The sequence below is a fragment of the Cherax quadricarinatus genome, chromosome 66 (assembly GCF_038502225.1).
Source record: "Cherax quadricarinatus isolate ZL_2023a chromosome 66, ASM3850222v1, whole genome shotgun sequence".
NCBI lineage: Eukaryota > Metazoa > Arthropoda > Malacostraca > Decapoda > Parastacidae > Cherax > Cherax quadricarinatus.
The window spans coordinates 23,324,614-23,339,083 of NC_091357.1; the positions used below are offsets into that span (position 1 = coordinate 23,324,614).

Sequence of the window (14,470 nt, forward strand, 5' to 3'; positions counted from 1 at the left end):
TTCCCCCTTGATTATAATAATAATCTGATAACAAGCGGCTTTCTATATAGCATTATATCATTGATGTCAACTATGGCCTGTATACCCTGTACATGTACTTGTAGTAAATAAAGATATAAGTTTACTTAGGGAAAAGTATACTAAGTACAATTATCATACACAGTGTAAATTACTCTTCAGGATAACCCAAAATAAATCACAGCGACTTATATCCAGTGGGATCCTTGTATTAAACTATTACGAAGAAAATCTATAACGTTACACAGAACATTGATGAGTTCTCTTTGTAGTGGTCAACTGTCTTATAAACGAAGGAATTGTTAAAAAATAATAAAAGATAATTATTGTTGGGTGAGTGTGGCAACTGAGGTGAAGAAGCTGAAGTTGACTGAGAGAAAGTTGCCTCAGTCACCCTCCAGACGTTGATAAAGGTGCTACACGTTATTTCTCTCCCTGGAACCTAAACCATGTCTCAATATACCATATATTCTTCTGCAGTGGGAGTATAACATGTCATGTGGCAGAAGGAACAACGTGAGTTAGTGTGAGGCGCCAGCCTGGGTGTGGTACAATGTGGACAGTGTGGCTGTTACTGCTGCTGGCTGGCATAACACCTGCCCAAGGTAACTATATATCCTCTTAGTACTAACCTCTTAATTCTTCACCAGCTAACAGTAATTGTTCATGAACTGAGTAATTGTTCACAGGCTGGGAGTAACTTCACGACTTGGGGGATATTTGTTCACTGGGAGTAAATGTTCATAACAGCAATTGTTCACGAACTACAAATAAATATTCATGAACTAGAATTGTTCACGAACAGTATTTGTTCACAAACCAATTTCAAACTAATTGTTCACAAATTGGGAGTATTTTTTTCACAAATACATTTCGCGTACAATGGAGAAATTGCTTAGAATTGTTCAGTCTTTGTCCAGCTTATTCACTTTTGCAGAAGCTTGAAAATTGTTCTGCAAGTGTTCATAAGAACGGTAATTGTTCACCCAACGTTAAGATAAGTTCAGTAGTATTTCACCGTCGCTTCAGGACCTGACTTATATTGGAAAATTTTCGTATCTTAGAACAGGGAAACTTCGTGTATGTTCAATATATATGCGCTAAACCCATATGGGTCACACAGCACCGGGGATTGGGCGGTAATCGTGTGTAATCCGAGGAAGAAGGTAGCTTCAGTTCATCACATCAAGAGCCCTTCACTAGCATCAGGGAAGCCAAGTTGTCTCAAAGCTGATATTGAACATCTGAGAGAGGAGATTAATGTCATTAAATGTAATTGTACATAAGAGTGTCGAAACTTGAGATAATTCAACACAATGTAATTGGCTGTCCAACAAGTGTAATTGTTCATCTCAAGTGACTTCCTCCAATGGGTGAAATATAATGGGTTCTCTCCTATAAGTTTTCGTAGCATTCCTTATCTTTCAGCCATTATTCCACATCAAACCTGTCCCATGAACCTTAGAAATACATCAGCGGCCTTCTCATGGCTAACACACATTAAACGACCTTCAGAAACTTGAACAATAAATCTTTTAGAATCATATATTCCACTTATGTAAGATCATCCTGAAGACGTTAGTCAGTCACCATTCACTGAGGTAGCTTGATGCTGGTGAGAGGCTCTTGATCCAAGGAACCGAACTAACCCCCAGGATCAAATCTGAGTACCTCATTTCCAGGGCACATTTGACCCCTACGGCTTTATCGCTTCCTGGTTAATATAAAATTAATCTGCATCAAGCCTGCTGAGGACTAACTAGAGCCTAGTTACCTCTACTTCTGTTTAGATAACCCAAGTAAGGATAGCTTATCAGAAGGGGATCTCGGTCAGTCTTCGAGTATGCAGCACCACTGGTGCATCCCTCACCAAGCCAGGCACATGAAGAGAAAGTTTAGAAAGAGATTTTCCACTAGACTGGCACCTGAGTGGAGGGGTAGGAGCTATGGGGAGACTGAGTTAGTTCTGATTCATGAAGGAGACTGAGTTCTGATTCATGGAGGAGACTGAGTTCTGATTCATGGAGGAGACTGAGTTCTGATTCATGGAGGAGACTGAGTTCTGATTCATAGAGGAGACTGAGTTCTGATTCATGGAGGAGACTGAGTTCTGATTCATGGAGGAGACTGAGTTCTGATTCATAGAGGAGACTGAGTTCTGCTTCATGGAGGAGACTGAGTTCTGATTCATAGAGGAGACTGAGTTCTGATTCATGGAGGAGACTGAGTTCTGATTCATGGAGGAGACCGAGTTCTGATTCATGGAGGAGACTGAGTTCTGATTCATGGAGGAGACCGAGTTCTGATTCATGGAGGAGACCGAGTTCTGATTCATGGAGGAGGCCGAGTTCTGATTCATGGAGGAGACTGGGTTCTGATTCATGGAGGAGGCTGAGTTCTGATTCATGGAGGAGGCTGAGTTCTGATTCATGGAGGAGGCTGAGTTCTGATTCATGGAGTAGACCGAGTTCTGATTCATGGAGGAGACTGGGTTCTGATTCATGGAGGAGGCTGAGTTCTGATTCATGGAGGAGGCTGAGTTCTGATTCATGGAGGAGACTGGGTTCTGATTCATGGAGGAGGCTGAGTTCTGATTCATAGAGGAGACTGGGTTCTGATTCATGGAGGAGGCTGAGTTCTGATTCATGGAGGAGGCTGAGTTCTGATTCATGGAGGAGACTGGGTTCTGATTCATGGAGGAGGCTGAGTTCTGATTCATGGAGGAGACTTGGTTCTGATTCATGGAGGAGGCTGAGTTCTGATTCATGGAGGAGACTGGGTTCTGATTCATGGAGGAGGCTGAGTTCTGATTCATGGAGGAGGCTGAGTTCTGATTCATGGAGGAGACTGGGTTCTGATTCATGGAGGAGGCTGAGTTCTGATTCATGGAGGAGACTGGGTTCTGATTCATGGGGGAGGCTGAGTTCTGATTCATGGAGGAGACTGAGTTCTGATTCATGGAGGAGACTGAGTTCTGATTCATGGAGGAGACTGGGTTCTGATTCATGGAGGAGACTGGGTTCTGATTCATGGAGGAGGCTGAGTTCTGATTCATGGAGGAGGCTGAGTTCTGATTCATGGAGGAGACTGGGTTCTGATTCATGGAGGAGGCTGAGTTCTGATTCATGGAGGAGGCTGAGTTCTGATTCATGGAGGAGACAAGACAGGATTGCAAAATATAAAGTACTTCCAGAAAGACCAGACAGATAAGATAGAGTAACAGGATGGACCATGAAAGAACACAGACACTTGATATCCAAATCAACCCATGAAACACCAGACAGCTTTTACAGTTACAAGATAGTGAAGAAGGGGATGAGCTAAGAAATATAGAGGTTAACTTCTTACGTGCGCTCTAAAATATAGCACATAAATCACGTCTATCAACTGAAAAATCGAAATGAGCCATTTAAAAGTATCAGATCACATCTGTGTCGGCGTTGAAATCTCTCTCCGTGAATAATTATATGCAGAACAGTGTTGAAAATAACTTGTTTCTTACAGATTTTTATATTAACCCTAATAAATAAAAGTAGGAGATGAATTCTTGACAAGAATGATTAGAAGCAGAACAGATAAATCATGTGCATTTTGTCAGGATATATGAAAAAATTTCTCCCGATGCGGGTGTTACTCTTGTGATCCATGGTTCATTATGAAGCTTTTATGTAACTACACTGACGCCTCTCCCTGACTTGACGCTCCACACAGTAAACTAATAACCATCATATCATCACTACTGCCATCTGTAAATATTTTTTCCAGAAAAATAATGAGATATAGTTCTGCAAATTCTAATATGTATTAGGTTTATTAAACTGTTCAGCTTTATCTAAACGAAGGAGAATATTTTTATTATTATCACACCGGCCGATTCCCACCAAGGCAGGGTGGCCCGAAAAAGAAAAACTTTCACCATCATTCACTCCATCACTGTCTTGCCAGAAGGGTGCTTTACACTACAGTTTTTAAACTGCAACATTAACACCCCTCCTTCAGAGTGCAGGCACTGTACTTCCCATCTCCAGGACTCAAGTCCGGCCTGCCGGTTTCCCTGAATCCCTTCATAAAAGTTATTTGCTCACACTCCAACAGCACGTCAAGTATTAAAAACCATTTGTCTCCATTCACTCCTATCAAACACGCTCACGCATGCCTGCTGGAAGTCCAAGCCCCTCGCACACAAAACCTCCTTTACCCCCTCCCTCCAACCTTTCCTAGGCCGACCCCTACCCCGCCTTCCTTCCACTACAGACTGATACACTCTTGAAGTCATTCTGTTTCGCTCCATTCTCTCTACATGTCCGAACCACCTCAACAACCCTTCCTCAGCCCTCTGGACAACAGTTTTGGTAATCCCGCACCTCCTCCTAACTTCCAAACTACGAATTCTCTGCATTATATTCACACCACACATTGCCCTCAGACATGACATCTCCACTGCCTCCAGCCTTCTCCTCGCTGCAACATTCATCACCCACGCTTCACACCCATATAAGAGCGTTGGTAAAACTATACTCTCATACATTCCCCTCTTTGCCTCCAAGGACAAAGTTCTTTGTTTCCACAGACTCCTAAGTGCACCACTCACTCTTTTTCCCTCATCAATTCTATGATTCACCTCATCTTTCATAGACCCATCCGCTGACACGTCCACTCCCAAATATCTGAATACGTTCACCTCCTCCATACTCTCTCCCTCCAATCTGATATTCAATCTTTCATCACCTAATCTTTTTGTTATCCTCATAACCTTACTCTTTCCTGTATTCACCTTTAATTTTCTTCTTTTGCACACCCTACCAAATTCATCCACCAATCTCTGCACTTCTCTTCAGAATCTCCCAAGAGCACAGTGTCATCAGCAAAGAGCAGCTGTGACAACTCCCACTTTGTGTGTGATTCTTTATCTTTTAACTCCACGCCTCTTGCCAAAACCCTCGCATTTACTTCTCTTACAACCCCATCTATAAATATATTAAACAACCACGGTGACATCACACATCCTTGTCTAAGGCCTACTTTTACTGGGAAAAAATTTCCCTCTTTCCTACATACTCTAACTTGAGCCTCACTATCCTCGTAAAAACTCTTCACTGCTTTCAGTAACCTACCTCCTACACCATACACTTGCAACATCTGCCACATTGCCCCCCTATCCACCCTGTCATACGCCTTTTCTCTAAACGAAGGAGAAGTTAGCTCCAATTCTTTGAAGGTTTTGCTAATATCAAGGCACCCTCTTAAAGGTTAGGTATATATAGTATATGATGTGAACTAGAAATATATAGACCAGGATATGGCAAGAAACTATGGAAATTATAGAAAGTCGTGAAAAGGCATGAAATTAATTTAGAAAAGTCTTAGCCTTTAGACCTATTAGATATTCAGATAAAACAAACTAAAATACAGACATGAGAGAAATAAAACAATTTTTTCAACAATACCAAAAAAGAGAAAGTTAAGAGCCCAAGTTAGTACTCTAATTAATATATAAATATTGTACAAAATCTATATTGTACAAAATCTTAAGTTTTGAAATAAAATTACTAAATTAAGGGATACGTGTGTGTAATACTAAATGAAAAGTTCAGAATATCCACGGAAGAAGAGGATTTTAATGAACCAGAATACTGCTTACGAAACCTAAACACAACTTTCCCACGAATAACGGATACCACATGGAAAGACGCCAAACGCCTCTGCCAAGGCTGCCAAGTCGAGCTCTCTCATCACCATGTTATAATGAGAGTGCTATATATCAGAGAGCATGTAGAGTTCACTTTCCACATCTGCAACGCCCTGACATGATCGATCTAACTCTCCCCTTCCTCCTTCCCTCGCAAAAGATTCCACATTTCCTTGCAGAAAGTCCCACCTTCAACACAGACTTAATCTGGCGTTTTAAAAGCAGCTAACCTATTACATTAACTTTGACATACTTATGAAACCCATATGAAACAGCCCATTGTAGTAACGAGAAAAGAAAGGATAACAAGAGACTACATGATACCAGTGTAAGTATAAATGGATATGACAAAAAGCTAACAGACGATTTTTTAATTAGCGACGGGGAGAAGAAGATTCTAAAGTTAAAAAAAATACTTAAAAATAAGATGAAGCAGAGAGCTACTTTTAAAATATGACTGTACTGTGCTTCATGAGAAGGTACAAGTGCGACAATCACTGACATTAAAAGAATGTTTGGAGGAAGTTCAGAGGCTGCAAATAGGCTGGTCCCATATCAGAGAGAAACTAGTCTGTTATGACAGCTAAACATGTCTGGCAGAGACCTTATTAATGACAATTGAAAGAGGCTGTATACTCATGTGTTCAGAACTTTCCTTTCTTGAATCAATCAAAAACCTTTCGCACTGTAATATATTTTATTTTTGAAGGATATTATTACCGTACGGGTATAGCTTTGGTTTTTAAATTAATATTAATAAAAGCATCACAAATTCCAGAACAAAAAAAAAATATTAAAATTCTCAATTGTAGCAGTTGGATTTTGTGTTATAATTCATTAGCCATTTTTTCCACATTTTTAAAAAATAAACGACTCAAATTCTTTTGTATAATTATATAATAGTTTTACGTGCAGCAAAATTCTGAAGGGTAACTTTTTCAGTTGTGCTTCACTTATGTTGTCAACTCCTTTCATTCTTCTTTTTTTTTTTTTTTTTTTTTAATTTACTACTGAGGTGGTAATATGCGTCAGGCAGCACTGCAGAGATCACTGTCCTTTTTCACGTTAAAATTGTCGTGCCGCACTGCCACTAACGTATTGTACTTCATTTATCGTATTCGCTTATTTTATTCTTTATTTTGGCTCACTAAGATATTATTGTGATCTTCCTTGCTTCCTCACGTTACTTTATGGTTCATCAAAGTGTCTACACAGTTTGTTGTTCTTGATTACTTCACATACTGTTAATCCCGACTTGTTAATATTCGAGATGGCTTCTTAATATGGTACTCCAATAATATTCACTTTTATCATTCTGCCATTCCTTGTCTATTGTTTTAGTTTCCAAGTGAGCATTTGAGAGATTACTCACCTCCCTGGCCTCCTGACTCTTGTATAGATCGCCGGTTATTGAGCTTGACAGGGATCTTAGTAGAAATATGGCACATTAACTATCGAGTTATGCTAGGTTAGATATACATATGCTCTTCGTATATGCTTATAATAGTTGTGTGTCCTCAAACTAATCATAAAAAGATTGTTATATACCCAGAGTTAAGCTATTTATACACCGAGATGCATACATCTCAGTGTGAATGTTACTGTATTCCCTCTTTTAGGGATTAAAATGCCTTCGTCTGCTACACGTCTTACTCCAGTATATAAAGACCAATCTTCCTGCCTGTGCTACAGATTCTTCAAGACTATGGTACTTATCACCTGCTCCTAACCTGAAGGATTGATTAACACAACTACTGACTGCTGTATATATTTCTACCTTCATGCTGTCCATGTATTGTATTGATAAAACCACTAGATGGCGAAGCGTCTGCAAGTAAAGATATCCGGATGTTGCACGTGTCTTATTCATGACTGCTTGTTCCATAGTGCCACAAGCATGACTGCTTGTTCCTCGGTGCCACAAGCATGACTGATTGTTCCTCGGTGCCACAAGCATGACTGCTTGTTCCTCGGTGCCACAAGCATGACTGCTTGTTCCTCGGTGCCACAAGCATGACTGCTTGTTCCTCGGTGCCACAAGCATGACTGCTTGTTCCTCTGTGCCACAAGCATGACTGCTTGTTCCTCTGTGCCACAAGCATGACTGCTTGTTCCTCTGTGCCACAAGCATGACTGCTTGTTCCTCGGTGCCACAAGCATGACTGCTTGTTCCTCGGTGCCACAAGCATGACTGCTTGTTCCTCGGTGCCACAAGCATGACTGCTTGTTCCTCGGTGCCACAAGCATGACTGCTTGTTCCTCGGTGCCACAAGCATGACTGCTTGTTCCTCTGTGCCACAATCATGACTGCTTGTTCCTCGGTGCCACAAGCATGACTGCCTGTTCCTCGGTGCCAAAAGCATGACTGCTTGTTCCTAGGTGCCACAAGCATGACTGCTTGTTCCTCGGTGCCACAAGCATGACTGCTTGTTCCTCGGTGCCACAAGCATGACTGCTTGTTCCGATTTTGTCTCTAGTTGATAAGTGATTTGCTCTACGATATAATTATAAAAATGTTTGCAAGCGCAGAAATTATAAGAAAACACATGCAGTGAAAAAAATAAACATAATGTATACTGAAATATGCACGCCTGTCTAGGAATACGCTACAATGAACTTCTCAAACCATACCACGGGCGGGATTTGAACCCGCGGTCAGAGAGTCTCAAAACTCCAGACCGTCGCGTTAGCCACTGGACCAGCTAGCCACAATAAGATTCGTCCAACTAGGTATATTTCTACACCATAGGAAGGTTAGCATAGGCACCACTGTGACCACAAATGCAAGTTTTACAGACGAATCTCCAGCTAGCGTGGCCGTGACGAACTCTAGCTCAAGTCCCCTTACTGCCGTCAACATAACTCACGAAATCGTAATGACACGATTGCAAACAAGCCATACCACGGGCGGGATTTGAACCCGCGGTCAGAGAGTCTCAAAACTCCAGACCGTCGCCTTAGCCACTGGACCAGCTAGCCACAATAAGATTCGTCCAACTAGGTATATTTCTACACCATAGGAAGGTTAGCATAGGCACCACTGTGACCACAAATGGACGAATCTTATTGTGGCTAGCTGGTCCAGTGGCTAACGCGACGGTCTGGAGTTTTGATACTCTGACCGCGGGTTCAAATCCCGCCCGTGGTATGGTTTGTTTGCAATCGTGTCATTACAACTTCTCAAGGTATATACGCTGAATTTTATGCACCTCGAGATAATTACGTTGAGATATATAAACTTCTGAGGTGGAAATAGACACTGGTTGTAGAGAATTCTTTTATTTCAACGTTTCGCCCAGTGTCTTTATTTCCACTTGTCGGTTTTTGTCATTATCTACCTACCTCTGGAGGCACCTACCCTGCACACTATAAACAGTTTGTGGTCTTAGATAGGTTCACCTCTGACCCTCCAACAGTGCTTCAACCTCGGCTGTTGCTCGTCTCCGGGTTTCTGAGTGGCTAATGGGGATTATGACGCTTGCTGAGCTGTGTGTTGATTGGTTATGTCTATGCTGCTCTCTTATTGGCTTCTGTTCTACTGTTCTGGGATTGGCTGATTACTCGTGTGACGCTTGTTGAAGATGAAGAGGAAGATCTTGTTAGCATTATTATTAACCCGGATGCTTATTAAACCAGAATGACTTAAGAAATTTATTAGTGTTACTAATTTCCATTGAGGTCCTTTAATCCTCTTCCCCAGGGTGCGACGCACAACGGTAGGCCTACACTCGAGTATCTACTTATTGTTAAGTGAACAAGGGAAACAGGTGTAGGAAACATGCTCAGCGTTTCTGTTTGTGTATATTTGTTTATAATGTTCTGATGACATCAGGCAAATATAGAATTTGAAACTGTAAACCACTTGCTTATCTTTTCAGTAAATTCGTTGCAAATTGGTATTGGGCCTGGTATGTGGAAGACTACCAATACGAGACCTATTTTATTTACACTATAATTTACAGGCTAACAACTGTTGTGATACCTCAACTTATTTCAAAGACTTGACATTATCAGAGGTACACTTCCGCCTCAGTTTTCTACCCACAACAGTCGACTAACACTTCTTTATCTATCTCTTTACTGCTAGGTGAACATAGCACGTGTAATGAAACTTGCCCATAAACCTCGACCACCTGGGAATTGAACTCGGGTACCATCGGTTGTAATCTCAGCAATCACAATTGAGTGCACACAGTCGATAAAAACCTATTTGCAACACAAAATATTGACTAAGAATGTTGCTGGAGCAAAAACTGTTCCAGGTGTCTTCAAACCAGTCTGAACTTAAGGCCAACTCCCTAAGACTCGCCTGCAAGCCCAGAACCTGGTCTCTGCAACACATAAGATAAATTAAGCATTGACCTAAAGTACGTTATACATTAAGCATTGACCTAGAGCACGTTAAACGTGCCAAGCATACACAAATATTGTTCTTCCTCTCTCTCTGTTTTCCAGAGACAAAATATTAACCCCTGCACTCAATTATCAAAATTTGTTCACTATAGAAAAACAACATAAACCTGAAAAAACCCTATTACAGCAAAATATTAACACGTCACAAGAGTAACATGTGCTAACACTGCATAAATATTTACTTCAGGCTTAGTTAAAACCAACAAAAACCGAAATCTATGCAAGTGAGCCTAAGGTTATTAACCTAGTAACCTAGTAAGGGACACTTCCTAGGACGCCTGATGTATGTATAATTACTCTCACTTGATATTCAGTATTGACACCATTAAGGCAATTAAGTCATGTGTCATACTAACCCTCTTACTCCGACGAACATTGTATACTAAAACAACAGATACAGATACTTAAATGGGTGTATAAAAAGAGTGTTATTAGGCTGAAGTTTGAAGACTTGCCACAGATAATGGTTTTCTCGGTAGCTGTAGCAGTTATTATTCATGGTATTTAATGTTAACTGTGTCGAACTTGTTGGCCTATATTGAAAGCTAACAGTGTGAAAGCCCATGTGATAGCTTAACATGCAATATGCTAATGACCTTGACAGTCGTAGCATCTTAAGCACAACAAAGAAGCAACATCTGCAGTTTTCTGTCCTTAATAGTTCGAGGGATCATTGTTCCCAAGAGACCCAGTTTCAGACCAAGCTTTCTAAACTGGAAAGGAAGCATTATAGAAATAAATATTCAAGGATTTGGAACGACGCTTCCCCAGGAACCAACTTGATTACTGTACCTCGTACTTCCCAGGCGCTATATGACCCGTATGGGTTCATTTTTTTTAAGAGAGATTAAGCGCTTCCTCATGTTTATAATAATAATACAGGAATAGGAATTTAAACACTTAAAAGTCAAGATAAGTGTACTGAATGTTGATAGAAACATTGCAGTGAAGCATTTATGGGTACAGTAATAGTAGGTTTTATCAAGCACATGATACATGTATACTTAATAAAGCCCACTCGTAGGTAAAAAATTGGCCAATAAAGTCTTCACCGCATTAAGTGTATATTTACCACTTGTCGGCATTTCACTTTAATTGAGTATATACTGAATGTTTGTAAAACTTGTCATATATTCATGAGATGAGACTAGCAAACTCGCCGGAGTGCATCATGCATATAATCTATTATATTCCTATAATAACCATATATTTTATACATTGTAGGACTTTACAATATTTGTGTTAAATATATGGTTATTATAGATTACCATTGAGGTGCCTAAGAGGAAGACGTAAGTGGTGATGCATCATACATTTAACGGTGCTAAGTAATAATTTAACTAAGGATAACTTTCAGAAAAAGAATATGATTGATATATCTGCACTAAAATGCGTACAGTGGGAGGTAGTTGTTGATGTATCAAAGATGCCAGGGCGACCCCACTCAACCTGACACATATATGCTGGTCCGCCTTAGCCTAGTGTCCGAGATATCCAATAGTTGCTGTTCCCCGCTACCAGTTTATACCGTTACTGAGGACCCACTCTATATATGTTGTTTGTTCTCACATTCGCATGGCGTCTGTCGTACGCAATTTATCGTACCATTACATGACTAGTGTTTCCTGCCACGTCTCGACCTTCCACGTTACCTCTATACTAGAAATAGACACTGGAAACAGGAAAACCTGTAACTAAGATGATTCATCTGAGGCAGATAAAGACCAGAATTGGACGAAAAGTTGTAATCAAACGTTTCCCTACTACCAGTGTCTATATTTCCACTTATAAGCTCACGTCACTGTCTACCTGTTTACCTTTATACTAAACCAGAAAAAAATCAGTATTCGTACTAAATTCTTAAGAAAATTTGTCCATGAAAGTACAGCCTACTAATATATATATATTTATATATATATATATATATATATATATATATATATATATATATATATATATATATATATATATATATGCAATAAGATCACAGTAAACAGGTGATTTCAGAATATGCAAAACAACCACTCTGAAAGAATAGAGAAATTCCAAGTGCTTTCGTGACTACTCACATTATCAAGGAACTATATATAGTTCCTTGATAATGTGAGTAGTCACGAAAGCGCTTGGAATTTCTCTATTCTTTCAGAGTGGTTGTTTTGAATATATATATTATATATATATATATATATATATATATATATATATATATATATATATATATATATATATATATATATATATATATATATATATATATATATATATATATATATATATAAAAGATTCACATTGAAAAGATCAGTCAACATCTGCAACAATGTTGTAATGAGCGTCCACCTGCAACAACACGAGGTAAGCAGAACACACTCCAAAAAAAATATATATATATAAGGAGCGGGTTGAGGCCGGAGCGTATAACGGTTTCCGTCTTGTTGGGGTCGACTACCACCAACCACCGTCCCTTCCCACAATATTACGTCCACTCCAACCCTACCCTTCTGTGTCACCCCTCAAACTCCATTAACCTAGAAGGCTCATTTGATTTCATAAAGGCTAGGAATTAAATTACGTGGAAGTTGTGTTTAGCAGACAGAATTGGTTCGCTTTTGAGCATGCCGAGTATTTCTCAGAGAAACATGGAGTAAAGGGGAGAAAAGAGAGGGAGGGAGCTTATGAACTATATTCCTTCCGTAATGTGTAACAACTTGTGGCCGCTGCTAGGCTATCAGGTTAATTTAACGCACCACTTATGGTTAATTTTCCACGTCATCTCGGGCAAACACACCTTAAGGTTATTTTAATATCATATATGGTTAATTTCATATACGATTTTAGTACATTTGCCTAATTTAACACATATACACCAGTTATGTTTATTTTAACTTGTACTTTAAAGTTACTTCTCCCTTTATGGGTATTTTAACACATTAGTTAATATAACACTTTTTATGGTTATTATAAAATTTAAAAATTATGTTTGAGACCTAAATAATAGCCTACTAAAAACTAATTCATTTAACATGCTCTGTGGTTAATTTAAAGCACCACCTTAATATGATTGACCTTTATTTTTAATTTACCATATCCGCTTAAAAAAAAATTACCAGCAGGATTCTAAGGTTGACACAAGTTCTAAATCTAATACATTTTAGAAAAGTGATTTAACCCTTTCTATTTAAGTAATTTAGCACATCTAAAGGTAATTCAACATGCCCTGTAAGGTTAATTTCACAAAATTACTGATGCCTACCGATATCCGCTTGCCTACACTCTTCACACGGAGTTCACCGCCAGGAATCATGCATTGTACAGAGTTCACGATTGTGTTAAGATAAGATAAGATAAGATTTCGTTCGGATTTTTAACCCCGGAGGGTTAGCCACCCAGGATAACCCAAGAAAGTCAGTGCGTCATCGAGGACTGTCTAACTTATTTCCATTGGGGTCCTCTCTCTTAATGTTGACAGCACTGTTTCACTGTTGGTAGGATGGCTTCATTGTAGGCAGCCTTATCTGTTTCATTGTTGGTAACCCTATCTGCTTCACTGTTGGTAGTCCTATGTACTTTACTGATGGCAGCGTTGTCTGCTTTACAGTTGACAGCACTGTTTCACTGTTGGCAGTCTTGCCTGCTTCACTGTTCACAACACTGCCTTACTGTTGGCAGTACTGTTTGCTTCACTGTTAGCATTTTGCTTAACGTTTGGTAGACTGTTTCACTATTGGTTGCACTGCGTCACTGTTGACAGAACTGTCAACAGTGAGGCAGCTGGTAATTGAGTCATTATAGTAGCACTGTTTCACTGCAGGTAGTCCTCTTTGATTTACACTGTGACTATGCAGGTAGTTATTACTTGGAACTGTGGAAGTGCTTTGTGTCTCCCATATATCTGTTAATGGCTCCGGGGAGCATCGCCCCTGCGACCCAGTCTCTATGTCATCTACAGAAATAAATATACAGGAATATGTTCTATTACCGAAAAAAAGTACAAATAAACGTGTACTGTAAGTAGACGTTTGTAAATTTTACCAATTATATGTTTATTAGAGAAAGAGCAACGCATCCCATATAGCAAGTCAAGCTCAAGTGGAAAAAGTGCCAAGGTTTGCGATGAGTCTAGTCCCAGAGCTAAGGGGCATGAAGTATGAGACGCTAAAGAAACTATATCTCATGACTTTAAAAAAATAGGACCGGGTGACAGGATTACGACGTACAAATTACTGACATTAGTTGACGGGGTGATGAGTCGATTCGAGAAAGGTCTCAGACATACGAAAGCGCAGGCTGGAATTTAAAACAGACAAGTCACAGGGATGTTCGGAAATGCAGGATCCATATATAGTTTTAAGA

At 39.7% G+C, this 14,470-nt stretch overlaps 1 protein-coding gene across 4 annotated transcripts in view; it reads left to right on the forward strand.

The window, feature by feature from the left end:
• Positions 1-412: 412 nt before the first annotated feature.
• Positions 413-14,470, forward strand: part of LOC128704165 (mucin-2) — a 67,538-nt gene continuing 53,480 nt past the window's right edge. For all 4 annotated transcript variants that reach the window (XM_070099268.1, XM_070099269.1, XM_070099271.1 and 1 more), the window contains exon 1: positions 413-623. In XM_070099268.1, the coding sequence (XP_069955369.1) occupies positions 572-623 (52 nt within the window). In that variant the 5' untranslated portion in view covers positions 413-571. The remainder of the gene's footprint in view (positions 624-14,470) is intronic.